Source organism: Ammospiza caudacuta, chromosome 2, assembly GCF_027887145.1.
Source record: "Ammospiza caudacuta isolate bAmmCau1 chromosome 2, bAmmCau1.pri, whole genome shotgun sequence".
Lineage (NCBI taxonomy): Eukaryota > Metazoa > Chordata > Aves > Passeriformes > Passerellidae > Ammospiza > Ammospiza caudacuta.
In genome coordinates this window covers 50,918,318-50,934,903 of record NC_080594.1, presented here as the reverse complement: position 1 = coordinate 50,934,903, position 16,586 = coordinate 50,918,318, and the positions used below count along the sequence as shown (strand labels likewise).

The following is a 16,586-nucleotide window of genomic DNA, read 5'->3' as shown; positions in this document are numbered from 1 at the left end:
CCTGTGTCACCAACTTACCCCATGACTGTCTCACTGTCCACACACTTGGGATGCTGCACTCATTGATGTTTCATGGGCCTGGGCACAGCAATAAGTCCCCAGGGGGCTGGACACAGGACTGCAGATCCCGGCAGACACTGGAAGCACCATGAGGAACCAGGTGTTGAGTATGGCAGCTGCAGGACGTGAGCTGGGCTCCTCCCACAGCCCATTAGATCTGCCTTCGAGCGCCCACACGCTCTGCAACTTTTCAGTCGGACAAAAGGAGGTTTTCCAGCAGAGGAAGAAATGTCCCTTCTGTGGGTCCCCACAGCATCTCAGGCCATTGATGTCCTGCTGAGCCCAGGGCACCAGACCAGCCAGCCTGACTGACCAGCATGTCATTGCCCACAGCCACCACCTTCCCTCCTCCCTGCACAGCACTGCCTGAGCCTCCCTTCTCCTCCTCCTCCTGGGGAGCTGGAGAAGCGTGTGATGGCAAATGACAGCCTCACCTCTTCACCCATGGAGTGGGGGCTGGATGAGATTTGATCAAGCAGCTGCTCATCAGTCCTGAGCATTGTCTGCCCATCACTCAGGAGCCACAGGCTGCCCTGTGTCACAAGTCCCCGCAGGGTTCTCCCAGCAAGGCCTCCAAAGACACTGAGGGGATTTTCAAACCAGCTGGTTCTGTCTGGTGTGCAAGTAAATTACACAGCTGTATTGCATACCTGCGTGGCTGGTGGCAGTGGAATATATTTTAGGAGTTTATACAGGGATTTCCTGGGCTGGGACATCACATTCCTTTCACCTTTTCTTGGTCTGAGAGCAAGGTGGGGCAGAGCACCAGAGCAAAGCAGGTGCAGAGGGTATCAGGAGTGCCCAAGCTGTGTATGAGCTGTGTGCATTGAGCTGAGCATACCTCAAAACAACCCCTCCCTCCTGTAAGGATCATTGCTGGCAGCCAAATGCAGGATTTATCCCCAAAGAATCCTCCACAGTTTGCTGAGTTATCTCCACATTCTGATCTACAGGAGCACATGGCTGAAGCAGTTGTGAAGAATGCCAAACACTATCCTACTGTCTCCCCTGCCCAGGTAAGAGCACAAACTCACTAAGGTGGAGCCTGGCTAATGTAGGAACTTCACAGGTCCCTGAGTATACCTGAGAAACACTAGAAACAGAAACAGAATTTTTATTTTAAAAGGTGATCAATAAGAGCAGCTCTTAGCAAGCCTGGCCAGCCAAATACTAAAGGCAACCCTGCATAAACCAATACAGGACATGGTCAGATTTTGGCACAGTGGGTCAGAGAAGGAATGAGCTCCCATGAAAGACAGGTGCTCTTTACATCTCACGGCAAGACAATACCTCTGGGCCTTCTCAGTTTAATCACGGGCCTTCTATAAGCATCTGCTCAAGGGCTTTTCACCTCTGTCTCAGCCCTCCTGTAAGCACTGTCTGTACACAAATCCCTACTTCACCTCCCTCAGATGCTGCATTCCATCTGTACCTAACGGGGCGGCAGAGGCGGCTGCGCTTCGCTCGCTCTGGGTGACACACTGTGCAAGTTCACAGCCCCACAAACATTAAACAAAGCCTTGCTCCAAGGATATGGCAGCCTTCCCACATCCCCAGCTGAGCAAATGGAAACACTTCCCAAAAGCACATGTCGTAAAGGCTGTCCTTGGTGGCTCTGTGGGCTCAGGGCTATGTGCCAAGGTGTGCTGAGCAGCTGAAGTAACAACCACCCCTGCACCCACCCTTCCACCACCTGCCCTGGCCCAGGGCACTACCCAGTCCACTTAGGTAGGTCCAGAAATGAGAAGGGATAGTTAAATTCAGGGATAATTAAACTCCTTGAGAGCCAAGGAAAGACACCCTAACCCTGGCAGGCTGAAAAGTGCTTTTCAACATCTTGTGACATGGGAGCTTTCAGAGCAGTGATGAAGCTCATCCAGATTCCCATCCTGGGCTGGAGCTGGCGTGTATCACCCCAGGGCAATGGCTTCATTAACATCAGTGCCAGTGCCCAGTTCTCCAGCACAGGATCCCTGCAAGTACAGACAGTCCTCCAGAGACTTGCTCCTGCCATCACTGAAGCCAACCACCAAGATAAAGGCTGCCTGAAATCCTTGAGGAGAGGAACTTATCACAAGAGACCTGGTGGAAACAGCAGCAGCTGTGTTTCTGTTTTGCTTTCAAAGGGTAAGCACCTTTTTCCTCTCCCTATCCTACTGTTGGAGTACAGTTTGTACATCCCATCATTCAGATGTCTGACAAATTATTTCACAGAGTGTTCTTTATCCATAGCTGTGACAAGCAAATTACACTGATTTAGGCTCATCTACCTTGGTCTCCGGGGAAGCTGGATATTAAACTCTCTCAGAACTGGCAGCCTGAAGCACTGTCACCTCTCAGCCTGAAGGAAGATGCTGGGATGGCTTCCCTACTCAACAAAAAAAGGCTGTACTCAGGGGAGGAACTAAAATATGATGAAGGGAGCACCACATTACTCATTCTTTCTACAGAAATGAGGCTCATCTTAGCCACGGCAACAATATTTACTCCAAATAGCAGGGCTGCAAGTTCACCCCTGGCTCCAAGAAAACTATGTGTCTTTTCTTGCTGACACACAGTAAGTCCTATGAGATCCTGCAGGCTCCATTGGTGGCAGCCAAAGTGCCTAATCATACCCATAAAATGATCAACAGGCACCAGGCATGAAAGGCAGAGATCACTGGTGGCCTTTCAGTGAAGCCAGAAGAGGGTGTGCCCAGCAGTGGCTTCAGAATAAAGGAATCGTAGAATATCCTGAGTTGGAAGGGACTCACAAGGATCATCAAAGCCCAACTCCTGGCCCTGTACAGAACAACCCAAAAAATCACAGCACATAACTGAGAGCATTATCCAAGTCCTTGAGCTCTGGCAGGCTTAGTGCCATGGCCATTTCTCTGGAAAACCTGTTCCACTGTCCAGCAACCCTCTGGATGAAGAATCTTTTCCTAATATCCAGCCTAAACCTCCCCTAAAAAAAAAAGCTAAAAGGAAACCTGAACACTGGCCCACCCCTCAACTGGGCATTGCTTGGGCACTGCCATGGGCAACTCAGTGAGTGCACTATTTTGCTATTTACATATATATATGAACAGGAAAGAACAGGACAAAACCAATCTTCTAGTTCTTCCTTTTAGGAAGGTGGGACTGCTCCTCCCACCACTAATGCTGAAACCCTCTTCAAAAGGGATCAGTGCAAAAGTTATTTATTTCTTCTAAAAGCAGCTGGGTCTTTATTTGGTATGATAAATGCAGAGCTGCCACAGGCCAGGCTTGCTGAGAGTGCCAAGGTTAAGGTGCAATGGCACATTTATCCTCACAATCAAGCTAAGCTTGTAGCCCATTTTCAACATAAGCCTACTCTAGCAAAACAATTTGTCCTTTAATCACAGCAACAAAGACAGGCTCCCAGACTCCAGCTATTTTAAATGCACTCAGATGGGTCCAGATAATTGTTGGTGAGTAAGGAAAAGCTTTGAAGTTCTTGAATCCAGTAACAAAAGCTGAGCCATGTGAGGAAAGAGGCATGGCTGGCAGGCTGGCTGCTATCTCCTCACAGGAATTTGTAACTCTTCTATTAAACCCTTCTCAAAAGTGCTTTCTTCTCCTCCCCTCTCTGTAACCCTCATGTAAAAGCCCCAGCAAGTGCATAACAACAGGATTAATGTTTTTATACAGTTCAGGAAAGCAATTTAGAGCCTTGCCCTCAGTATTCCTAAAGCCAGTATTAAAAAGCTTATTTGATGCAGAAGATCCCTTAAAATTATCATGAATATGATGTGATTGACCTTATCTGCAATACAGAATCATACTCTGTCTTTGAGGTACCAGAGGTTTTACCAAGCATTGAAAAACCTTTTCTTTCCAAAGTCCTAGAGAAAAAAATCTCAAGGACCTCCTAACAAATGACGAGATGACAGAGACATCAGTACTAGTCAAATATTAGGATTTTACTTCCCTGTTTGTTCATGTAATCTGCAATATATCTACTAAAAATGAGAAAACAAGTGAATGAAATTGAGAGTAGTAGGCTATTCAAAACCAAATGCAGAATACAATTTAGTTTTATTATAATTTTTTGATAAGCTGCATCTTTATCTCAAATACATTCTTAATAAGAAAATTAAATTCAAGCATAAACTAATGGCAAGAGCACCTTTTGTCAACTGGATGCATTTCCTTTTGCAAAAATGAAACTGAAGCAGGCCTGCTACTTTTCAACTGCAGACATCACAATATAGTGGTATCAAATAAAGTCTGCTATTACATTAATAATATTATCTATTATGCATTAATATGAATATACATCAATAGGAAACAAAAATCTGGGCCAACAGCATTTTAGTAAAAAAAAAGTTACTCTTGGCACCATCTGAGTACTTGGGAACAGCCTGGACAATACTGAACAGGCAAACTTAAAGCCTATATATAAAAATTAAGAATAAAAACTGAAAATGCTTTCACTTGAAAAGCAAACCAAAAAGTTTAATGCACTCCCACATATACATTAATGTGTTTCAGAAACAAAGACAGATTTTGACATCTTTTATGTCAAAATTAAGAGGGCATCATACAGTATCACAAAAGCAGCATAAATTCTGCACTCAGATTTTCTTCTTTAGTTTTAAGCCTTCTGAATACTTGAGCCTGTAGTCCATCCAGTCAGGCAGTTTAATCTTCACTTCAAACATGGTTTGCCTTTCAGGCAGACTAACGATTTGGGTTTTGTTTTGCCCCCCACTGGCATCTCAGTGCATGGAGATGAATCACACCAGTTGATATTCACACTACATGAAGCACCTGCAGAAAAATATCCGGCGTGTATTGCATATATTTATGTCAAAATCATGGTGTGGTATTGCCTACCAAAATAAGAATGAGCTACAGAAACCTCAGAAGAACATCCAGACAGGAATGCTTCTGGATTTTGTAGATGATAAGGAACTGTCTGATCTAGGAAATGTCACTAGGAATAAACCCACTTTTAGAGTATCTCCAGCTCATCAGCTACATGAACAGAACAGGGGTAATGCCCTTTTTTTCCTGCTGTTTAAAAGAAAAATTATCCTTCTCACCAAATAATGGAAGAAAAATTCCTGCTGAATGCTGTTTCTCAGAACACAACCTGATATAGATGTATGAATGGGGGAGCAGGGGGTTTTCAATGATGAAAAGGAATACAGGCAAAGGTCATAATGCAGATTTATGAAAAATAAATTTATTACATAACACCTTGTTTTAACAATGTTTGATTTTTTTTTTACTCAGAATACTTGTGTCATTCATGTAAAATAGTTTGATACAGTACATTGTATGTAAGTTTTTCCTCATAAATTCTAAGGCTCTCCTAACATCTTGTTCCTCTGCAGTAGGAATGGCACCCCTAAACAACGTGTGAACATTTAAAAAAAAAAAAACAAACTGAACAAAATTTAAAACCCACTACACCAAGCTGGTTCTCAAAAATCATGACAAAATATCTGAATGGATGCCGCACCTTCTTAGGAAATATCATTCATGCTTTTTTAATCCCAAAGCATGCTCACAAATCATTAACACCAACAGGAAAAAAATAAAACACCGTCTATGACAATCATTTTAGTTTGTTTGCTGAACCAAACATGTTTATATCAATGACAACATACTTATTTAACTATCAAATAGCAGCTTTAATACCAGTCAAGTCATAGATTTCAAAACAAAAACAAAAACTTATGTTGGAAATAAATCTTTGGGACGCTTGTAATTGCTGGGAAAAAATGCAAACGCTTCCATGTTCTTAAAAAAATCTCATCGTAGCAATCATGTCGGTCATAAAACATTGATCTAGCTGAAAAATGAACCAACCCACAAAGTCACTAAAAATAAATGTCTATCAAAACTGTCTGAGAGTTACGGTTAGTTTGCTTTTTTGCCATGGTAACATATACTGTATGCTTCAAGTACCAGTTCAAAGATGTCGCGTACTACCGGTCAGATGAAGTTGTTACATCAAGAGAATTCACCACATACGACAACAAAAATGCTTGCCCCTAGCACATTTCACAGCCTCACCTGCTACAGACTGTCACTGAAAAAAATGCATCGCTCAGTCTGAACCATGTCAAGTAAACTACAGAAGTAGCATATCCACAACACAAACCGTGCTAGCACTTCCTTTTCAAGTCTAACCCCAAGACCAGGTACAAGGTGGGAGCCCCGGCGCCGTGGCGGGACGGTGGGAGGTGTGGTTGTACAGTACATTCTGCGGCCCAAGGCGGGCTCCGGGTGCGGCTCAGTACCGGTGCGTCTGGTGCGAGTACTGCGGCGGCTGCTGGGAGGTAGCTGAGTAGCCCATGCTGCTCTGGGGCTGCGACGTGCTTGGTCCGGGGTTGGGGTAGGCAGCATGGGGGTTGGAACGCTGCAGGGGGGAAGCACAGACACACAGCCCTTCGTAACACGGACACGGAGAGACGGTTTCACCTACTGACTCCTTTCCTCAAGAGGCACCCAGCACACACAGTCTCAAAGCAGCTGCACTTCCAGGCTTTGTGATTACAGCAGGTAACAGACATCAGGAATACCAGATAAGAAAGTGAGACCTGCCAGCCTTCTGCTATCTACCCTAATGGCAATCTTCACCCATCACAGTCAAACCTCCAGCCAACCCTCCAGGTGGCTACTGTGCACCTGCACGTGACACTGGGCTACCACCACTCATGGCAGTGGTTTTCTCCACTTGCTCCCTTCTCCTAGCAGGAAAGCAGGCTGGGGTGGAGGTCCAGGTGAGGCATCTTACTGCTGATGAACCACTCTGCCTTATTCTGGAGATTTTCACACATAGAGGATATACTTGCTACCCTTCTGTGTAACCACAGGCTGACAGTACTGTGGCTGGGCTAAGGTGTCATCCATCAGCAGCCTTAAAATGCTCAAAAGAGAGTTTAAGGACAACGGTGACATGCTCCTCAGTGGAACCAGATATTTCAGGCAAAAATGTCCTTAGTTTGTGGCTTGGAAGGTTCAGGTGGGACACTGGAGGAGGGACCACCAAGGAGCCAGTACAGCACTGGAAGAACCTGCCCATAGAGTCTGTGAGGGCTCTCTCTCTATGAAGGCTTTTAAGACTCAACAAAGCCATGCTAACCTGAGCGAGAACTAGCAACAGCCCTGCTCCAAGTGGGAGACTTGGCTAAATGGTTTCCAGAGGTCCCTTTCAACCAGCATTCCCACAATTATTTGAGTGGAACATTCATCATTGCAAGAAGCTCTCTACAAACCAGGAACTGCCTACTTCAATTTTAACCTAAAAGTTATCATTTACTGATAATGTGTTATAAAGGAAAGAAGGACAGCCTGTGAGAATTTCAGTAAGTATCTGACTACTTAGCAGCACTGAACATTTCATTAAATTAACACAATTTCAGTACATTACTGTGCTGGTTTACATCCACATTAAGGTTTACATGCCCTCACAAACTTTGGAGCATTTAGAAACTGAGTAGCTTATGAATTCTTGATATCACAGGACATACTATGTTTTTTAGGAAAAGCTGCTCCTAGAAGAGGTCTGGAAACTTCTAAAAAGTAACTATTCCAGGACTAGGGCATTGCTACTGACACCTGAATAGGAAAAAGCTCTGGTGAACCAACACCCTGAGAAAGTAAAATATTAAGTCACAACATAAAACAAAAACCCCAATTTTTTCTTGTACAGCATTTAGAACAGAAGCTATACCCAGGAAGCTGAGATGATGGCAGAAATAAAAAAGGCATATCCTATTAACACACACTCACAGGACTGAGCTAACACCTCTAGAGAAAAGGGGGAGAAATGGCTGGACCAGCACTTAATGTCAGTGGGAGCAAACCAGCACTGCTGATCCACACCATTAGCACAGTGACTGAACTTTGCTGATATTTGCTTTCAGCCTTGAGAGGAACACCGAGGCACTCATCAACAGAAGGGTCACAGCTTGGGGTCACCCTTCTCCATGTTACAAATACAGGATATAGTTCAAATAGCAAATGCTGGTTCTGCCCATGTGTGGCTCCTGTGTGTAGGAAACTGTCACAAGTTTAACCATCTAAAACTGACTACTCATTTCAGTTGTAAAACACTCCCTGCATCCTGACTTCTAAAACAGATCTTATTTTAAGACAGAGGCAATGAAAAATCAGATTCCTTCATGACACCCAGAGCAACAAATGGCTTTTGTTTAAGCAAAAAAGTAAATATCCAGTCCTTTCTAAATACCATTAAGCACCAGAGGGTTATCCCAAGCAAAAGCTCAGGGTAGTGGAATTGCTCCAGCCTGCTTAATCACATTGCCTTTGGCAGTGTCACATTGCAGATTTAAACAAGGAGGCAAGTCTGTGTGCCATGTGTCTACTATTTTTATGCATGGCAGAAAAGGATATGAGGTCAATGTGCCCTGCAGAGAGTGATTTGACTTCTGAGTGAATGCAGAAACTGTCTTAGTGTGCCTTGCCCAGGAGATGGCAATCCTTCTTCACAAGCTTTATATGGGGAATTTGAGCAAATCAAATGAAGAACAAAGGAACAGGTGTTTGATTAAAACAGAGGGCTGTATTGTAATGGTTTTTTTCCCTCTCCTCAAGCTGCTGGATCAGAAGCAAAAAATGTGAGGAATTTTTTTCAGGGAGATCTGAAACCATCAGTGGGAAACTCTTAACTGCTTTTGTTCTAGTGCTGGCAAGTTCAGGTCTCCTCTCTTTGATTATCATGTTTTCCAGACACCTTAATCAGAACAAATCTACGGACTGTCTCTTTGCAAGGCTAGGGGTGAAAGGATATATTTTTTTGAAAACCAGGCATTTTCCCTCCTAGAGAGACAGCAAAAAGACTGGTCAGGAGTAGTCAGGTTAGCAGTAAGAGCTCCTGAGACAGAAAAGCAGCAGTTATCATTATCTTAAAGGAGAAGTATTCTGAAATTGTATTTGTTAACAAGGGCTGTCCCCAGCTGTAATCCCAGGATGGATATCTGCAAATGCAAAAATTCTGATGGGCATGAACTGAAAACAAACCAATGCCAATTCTGGCCAAGCAATTTGATTCCTCTTACTTGTCAGCCAGCAAACCTCAGCTCAGGCTCACAAAACTGGGAGCTGAAGTTAATTCAAAACGCCCCAATGCAGCAGCAAAATGAGGTGAAGGGCATGTAAATAGGGCATGTAAATGGGGCTCCCTGACACAGTACACACAACCTCTGAATCAACCTCCTTAGACGTGTGACTCCACCCGAGGGCAACATTAAGAAAGTTACAGCTGCATTTGTCTTCTGCTCTGTGTGTGTTTTTAAGAAGTGGAAGAAAGAGCCATTTAAAAGGCCAAAAAAGCAATTGACTGCAGCTTGCCAGGTTGAAAGGGATGAAACTCCTGTAAGCGTGCCTGTGAGGGATACTCCTACTAAAAGATGGCATTTATACTTAGAGGCACCCCACCCTGCAGAACGATAGTTAAGGCTCACCACTGTCTCAAACAGCTCTAAAAATGTATATTGTTCAAGGAGAATGACTTGCAAACTGATGTGTTATTGATGTCCTGGGATAAACTGAACAAAGCCACTTGGTGACTACACGAAGAGTCTCACAATAAAGCTCCTGAAAATGATCTTATTTTAGATTTTTGTAGTACTTTCAAGTTTTGGCCGATGCTGAGAGTACACAGATTTAGGTAAGGATGAAGGTAATGCTCCCCAGGCAGCTTCTGAGGCTATCTGGTTCTCTGAGGAACAAACTCTGAAACACAAGATTTCAAAGCCCACTGGTGCTTCATGGAGAAGCCGTATCAAACTGAAAGGCAACTTGACAGCAGCAGCTTTACTGACTCTGTTTTTAACTCTCCCCATGTTTTGCTACAGACTGTAAGCCCAGCTAAGTGGGTTTCCATTATCAGGGTCTCACATTTACACAGCAACCTTTAAATTAACTCAAAACACTGCCAGTAGTTTCCAACTTCCCCACCCTTTGATTTCATCCAAGACTGTCTGGCCCCCTGTACTGTGCATTCCATGCAAACCAGTATGTAATGGTCAGTTCCTGCAGGCTAACACTTCCAGCAGCATGCCTCCTCTTGCAATCCCCTATTCCCTAGGCTGGCAAAAATCTGCTGTTCTCTAACTGCTCCTGTGAATCATTTGAAGTCTTCCCTGCTCCTCTTTTATAACTTCTAAGCTTGTATTAACCAAAGGTTCTGTCCTTGACTCTCTTCTCCCCCATCTCCAGTAGTAGGCTTATCCAAACCCAAGAACTCAGGTGTCAATTGCTGGGATGACAAAGATATTCTTATACTTCTTATGGTCTGATTTCTTAATGTCTGACCACAAGCTCAAATGCAGGAAGGCCAGAACACATTTTTCATGTTTTCCGCAAGTGCTTTTTCCCAATGTGCCTCCTCATCTTCCTCACTCATTGACTGCCACCACCTCACCTGTCTTCAGATCTGCAATATTTGGCTTACTCAACCTGGAATCTCCCTTGATCTTCAAATGAGATTATGACAGCATCATGCCAAGTCTTTGTCATCCAAAACACTGTTTCCACATCCATTAACCGACTAAAACTTGTTCAGATTCTTATTTCACAGCTTTTTTACTGCAACATCCTGCCTCCTACCATTGCAGGTTTGTTCAAGCAAGAAATGGCATTTTTAGGTGATACAGAACACAGCATAACAGGCTCCTGGTCCATAACCATTAGCATTCCCTAATATGAAGGGAATTGGTAGTAACTCTAATAATGTCTGATCCTAATTCTCTTACTGCTAACCTAAAGAACATCAGGATATTAACAAATCATCAACTAAATGAATGAAAAAAAGGCAAAAATTAATTAACAATTAATACAGTGACATTTACAAAATTACCTTTTCAGTTTGAAGAAACACTGCTCTAAACATGAAAAAAAATACACAATATGTGAATAAAACAAAATACCTGATAGTCTGAGGTCATAATAAGTCCACCTGAGGTAGTGGTAGGAGGAACAACTCTCACTTTTTTCAGTGGGGGTCCCTGTGTGTGACTGTTGTCTTGGTTCCCTGGATGACCAGTTCCATTAGTATGGTTATTGCCCTGCTGCTGCTGCTGGTTCTTCTCAATTGTTTGAACACAAAGAAAAAATTCAACTCAAAAACAGTACATGAAATAACATAAAATCAGGAAATAGTGTAAAAGCCAGTGAAACATGATGATACTATTCTTCTAGTACTTACTTTGTCTCCTTTATCATCTGGTTCTTCTTCTGTTAAAAATTCTCGTTTTGGGTAAGGGATTTGACAACCTGCAAAAACACTGTACCCCAGAAAAGTCTATTTATCACTGTATTAGAACAGAAGGGTAAGACCTGTAAGATTCACACTTTACCCATGATAGTTTCAAGCTGCCTAAGCCATCATTTCATACCTGTAACTAAGGGAGAAGTTTTCCCTGACTGGCTATCACCATATTCTAAACTTTGCAAAAACATAATCATTTTTACATACCCTATTTTAATGTTCATTTGACTCTTACACACTAACTTAAGCTCCCAGTAATTTTTTTGTTGGTCCATCACTTTTTAGGTATCCACAAGGGCACAAAGACCTATCTCACTGATAGCTATTCTGTAATTCACAGTTTCAGGACTAACTATAAATATTCCTGGAAACTTCACTGACTATTAAAAAAAAACACCTGGAAAAAAGTTTAGAAGTAACTAGAAATTTCACCTGTCAACTCATACCTCACAGTCCACATGGATTTGCTACTTCTAGTGCAAGCTAATATTTACCTGCCCTTCATCAGTAGAATGTATTTATAATAAAGTCTCTGTACACCTGTTAGCAACACTCACTGTGCATTCACATTAAAATGTCAACCTAAATTTGAGAAAAATGCCAAACATTATCCTAAAAGCAGTTTCTGCAACAGGCAATTGTTTGCATGACTTTAAATCACAGAGACAGTTCAGGAAATGCTATAAATAATCCAGCAGGCTTTCTTGAAATAATTTCATTTTTAATTAATTCCTTATAAGTATACATATTTTATAAATTCTTCCCTACATAAGAGCAGAGAATCACAGACAGGATGTACTAATAGCTTTCCTAAAAGGGTGTACAGTCATGCTCTTCTCTGGCTAGCTTTTTGGAAGAAGGGCTTAATTTTTAATGAAATCATTCACTGTCCATAAATTCTCTCCCTTTTGAAAATCCGCCTGTGCAAACAAAACAGAGGAGTGTCTACAGAAAATGGATTTAAGTTGTTAAGGATGACAGCACAGAGACACAGACTTGACTTTCCCCACCCAGTGAATTTACAACAAAGGCTAAGACAAAAATGTAAACTAATTAGGGACTGTCATCTGGCATTCTGAGGCAGAGAAGCGGACCTGCGGGCACTTAGCAGTTGTCTACCAAGATCTGAAGCATGCATAATCAACCTGTCAGTGAGTAACAAGATTAGTGCTGCAACTAATAGGATCAAAGTTCCATAAAGCAAGAGATTAATAAAAATGCTACTTAATTTTAAAAACCACGAATGGCATTTTAGTGGTTATAGCTCTCTTCGGTTGTTAGCCAGTATTTAGCTCAATATTCACAAACATACTTCGGGCAGAGAGACGGCACAGCTCTAAAGCATCTCTGAATGCACTGATAGGTTAATAAACTGATCACTTACTCGGATGTGGGAAGAGGATCTTCCAAGAAGTAAGGATCCTGCATAGCCTGTTCTGAGGTAATTCTCTTTATTGGATCCATAGTGAGCAATTTCTGAAGCTGAAAAGCAAAAAAAAACTAGATAAAAGAAAGAAAAAAAACACCTTTACATTACCAAAACCATTTATAGAAACTTCACTGTATTCCTGAAAGTTAAGATGATACAAATGTGTGTGAACTCAAAAGCCTAACCATAAATGGCATACCCACATTCTTCTGCCCTGTTAAAATAGTAACTTCATTTCCTATCAAAGGACACCTATTTTCACTTGCAAAGACCAGGACATTCAGTTCCAGTCACCAGTGTTCTATCAAAACCATTCAAAAAGTTTCCACAATGTACTAGCACCTCTAATCACAAAATAATTTGGGTTGCAAGGGCCCTTTCAAGGTCAATTAGTCCAGCCCCCTGCCATGGGCAGGGACATCTTTAACTAGACCAGGTTACTCAGCACCTTGTCCAGCCTGACCTTGAACACTTCCAATGGTGGGGCATCCTGAACGTGTTTGTGCAACACGTTCCAGTGCCTCATCACTCTCTGAATAAAGAATTTCTTCCTAATGTCCAATCTAAATCTACCTTCCTTCGTTAAAAAGCCATTATCTCTTGTTCTATCAAAAGAATGTTCCTCTCCAGCTTTCTTGGAGACTCCCTTCCAAGTACTGAAAGGTGTTATAAGGTCTTGTGGGAGCCTCCTCTTCTCCAGGCTGAACAAGCCCTGCTCTCTGAGCCTGTCTTCAGAGGAGAGGTGCTCCAGACCTCTGATCACCTTTATGGTCCTCCTCTGGACACAACATCCCAGACGAGGCCTTGTGAACTAGGAACACCAGACCATAACTATTTTATTTAGCTCTAGTGCTGAGTTGCAGCGATGCATTCTTAAACTACATGGTTTTTATTCAAGAAGTCTGCTGTACATGCAGATACTTCTCTCCATCCACCCTAGCAGCTGTGTGGAATACAGCTGTGCTGGGCAAGCAACATGAGATAACCTTCAGATACCACACAGAAAAATAGTGAGTTTTCATGTTTCAACAATACAATGAAGTGTCTAAAGCAAAACTACACCATGACATATCGTCCAAGACTTTATGACAAATGCTTCACTTTTAACCTGCAGTGTGTATTTTTAAACAAGAAAATACATATGTAAATAAAATTAATTGACATTTCCTACTCATGTTTTTTATAGGATTCATACATTTCACCTTTTTAAAAAGATCCAGTATCATGATCTAAGTCTGAACTGGTCTTCTTTCACTAGGAGAAATTCATAACTACATGTGAGAATTCATAACTGCAATGCAAATCTCTATACTTCAAAAGCTGAGGTTGAGAAAGTACATTTCCCTCCTCAGCCTTCAGTTTTGACAGCATGGTTGAAACTTGATAAATACGAATTACCACCATCAATTCAGTTTTGTTTTTCACATCATCCACAAGAACTCACAGCTCTCTGAGTCTACATGAAGTTTTTATAGAATAGCATGCTGAACAAGCCAATTCTTACTCTCTCAAAAAGCATTGCCAAGAGCCAGAAAAGGCAAAACATGACAAAGAACTGCCAACACACTGAAAAACACAAATGAAAAGCACTGCAAAATACTAGCATAGTTTGTGATGATTGGATTCTAGAGCTGTCCATTACAGGATGACAAGTCTTGGTCATAATCAGCCATACAAAAAGAAATCAAAATGACTGTGCAACCATTATCCACCCAGGGGATCAAAACTTTAGTTCTGCCCCCTTGTACAGATGCCACACAGAAGTGAACATTCTATATATTATTACAAATATTTTCTATTTTAAAAACTGCTCGATGTAAAGATCACCTGACTAAATGACACAATAAATATGCAGTAAACTTCATATATCATCTATTGATGGGACAATCATTACAGCTTATATGGACCAAAGTAACCACATGGATGATCAAAAAAAATCAGGCATATAGGAATTTTTAAAAGTAAAAGTAAACTATTGAAAGTATGCAAAGCAGCAAAATGAATAAGGATTGCAGCAACACTGCAAATGTAACTACAGGCTAACACAACTATAACACAACTTCAAGAACAAAAACTTCAGAATTACTTGTTAGTGAACCTAATCCAGTGAATGAAACTCAGAATCATTTTACCAATGCGAGAAGATACTTCATCAATGTGAGAAGATAGTGATTTTGCAATTGTCAGAGTGCAGAGTATCAGTTATTCCTAAATTTATTTATAAAGTTAGTTACATTGGACTTGACACTAGCTCAACTCTTACTTGAAACAACTGTAACATATATAAGGGATTTTTTTATGTCTGCAGGAACTTACCAAGTGGAATGCCTTACTATCTGGTTTAACTTTGTGTTTTTCCATATATTTGATAAGGCTGCAGTTGGTATACCTAGAAAAGTAAACAGAAGTGATATTTCTAATATGCAAAACACTGATACTGCAAAGTTTTCCTGGTAGTCACAAAACATATTAATAAGGACAGTTTAGTCTCCCTGCAAACCCAATAAGCAGGGAAAAACCACAACTATCAACACCAGAGATTGCTTAAGAGAACTGCAGAAAGGCATGTTTCCCTCACATCCTTATAAAAGCATATAATACACACACCAAAAGCACACTTGGAACCCAGAGTGTGCAGACAGCAAACTATCAACTGGATTTAAACTGCCTGGTAGCAATTTTACTACTATACTGTTTGATTCTGTGTATTTCTCATGGCAGTGAAGATATAAAATAAGCTCATCTGAATGCTCTCCTGCAACCTACAGGTTGCTACAAGAACATTCACGTATTTACTTTTTGAAGAGAAGCTGAAAAAAAAGGTTTCTAAATGGTTGCAATAACATGGCCCATACAAGAAATGCCTGTAACTATACAGCCCCAAATGCCTCAGCACAGAAATCAGGCAATGGGGTGGCATTTTAAGTGCAGGTATTAGCCTGTGGCAGTGTGACAGCAAAGCTGAAGGGTATTTTCCTCTTCAGTCACTGTAAGCTACCCTAGACACCAAACCTGACAATTATACCCACTGTTTGCTGGAAATGGTGTAAGGTTACCAGACCCCTTTTAAGCAGCTATTACAGAAAATCACTGCCAGTACCACAGATTTGGGAACAGCTGTGCTTTGACACACTGTGCTTTGCAAACTGCAGAGCTGCTTGGGGTCTTACTGGCATGACCTGTTTCAAAGCTGCCACCCTTACCCTTTACAGCCTCTGGCTACTCCTCTGATACACACCACTTCAACAGGCCAAGTTCACCATTATGAAACAACTTTATTTTTCATAATCCAAGTCATAACAATTTCATAGTCCTTGTTTGGCATCTACATAGAAAACAACTCAAACTTAAGAAATTTAGTGTAGGAAAGAGATATAAAATAAGCTTTATTAAGAAAGCTCAACCCAGACTTACGTGTTTCTCCGGAAATCTTTCATTAAGGTTGAATGTTCTGGCATCTTTTTTATGTCTTCCCAGTCTTTATCTGCAAAGCAGTATTAATTATTTTTTCCCCTTTCTCTCTGAGTAAAACAAAGCATTTCCAAGTATCTCCACAGCCTTGATATTTGCTTTTTAAATTCTACTTCTCTAACCTTGTAGTCTTATGCCTTTGTACTCCCTAGCTCCTACTCCTTCATCATCTCTTCACAATAAATCATACCAAAACCTAAGAGGTTCCAGCTGTGTGCTGATTAACTCAAGAATTTTGAAAAAATATGCCAGCTACAGTGGGCAAAAAACAATGCTGAAGAAAAACACATGAGGCTTGAGCTTGAACCCTTCAGGACTGTTACTTAATTTATTTAGACACAGCTGTGATCTCAGGACAGGAGTACACAGACC

The 16,586-nt window shown here is 41.6% G+C and overlaps 1 protein-coding gene across 3 annotated transcripts in view; it reads right to left on the bottom strand.

Annotated features, from left to right (window-relative positions):
• Nucleotides 1-5,234: 5,234 nt before the first annotated feature.
• Nucleotides 5,235-16,586, bottom strand: part of CDK8 (cyclin dependent kinase 8) — a 69,140-nt gene continuing 57,788 nt past the window's right edge. For 2 of the 3 annotated variants that reach the window (XM_058825057.1, XM_058825059.1), the window contains 6 exons: nucleotides 16,158-16,227; nucleotides 15,060-15,132; nucleotides 12,699-12,796; nucleotides 11,252-11,330; nucleotides 10,974-11,132; nucleotides 5,235-6,436 (listed from right to left, as the gene is read on the bottom strand). In XM_058825057.1, coding sequence (XP_058681040.1) covers nucleotides 6,311-6,436; nucleotides 10,974-11,132; nucleotides 11,252-11,330; nucleotides 12,699-12,796; nucleotides 15,060-15,132; nucleotides 16,158-16,227 — 605 coding nt within the window. In that variant the 3' untranslated portion in view covers nucleotides 5,235-6,310. The remainder of the gene's footprint in view (nucleotides 6,437-10,973; nucleotides 11,133-11,251; nucleotides 11,331-12,698; nucleotides 12,797-15,059; nucleotides 15,133-16,157; nucleotides 16,228-16,586) is intronic. The other variant, XM_058825058.1, reaches the window with a different exon arrangement.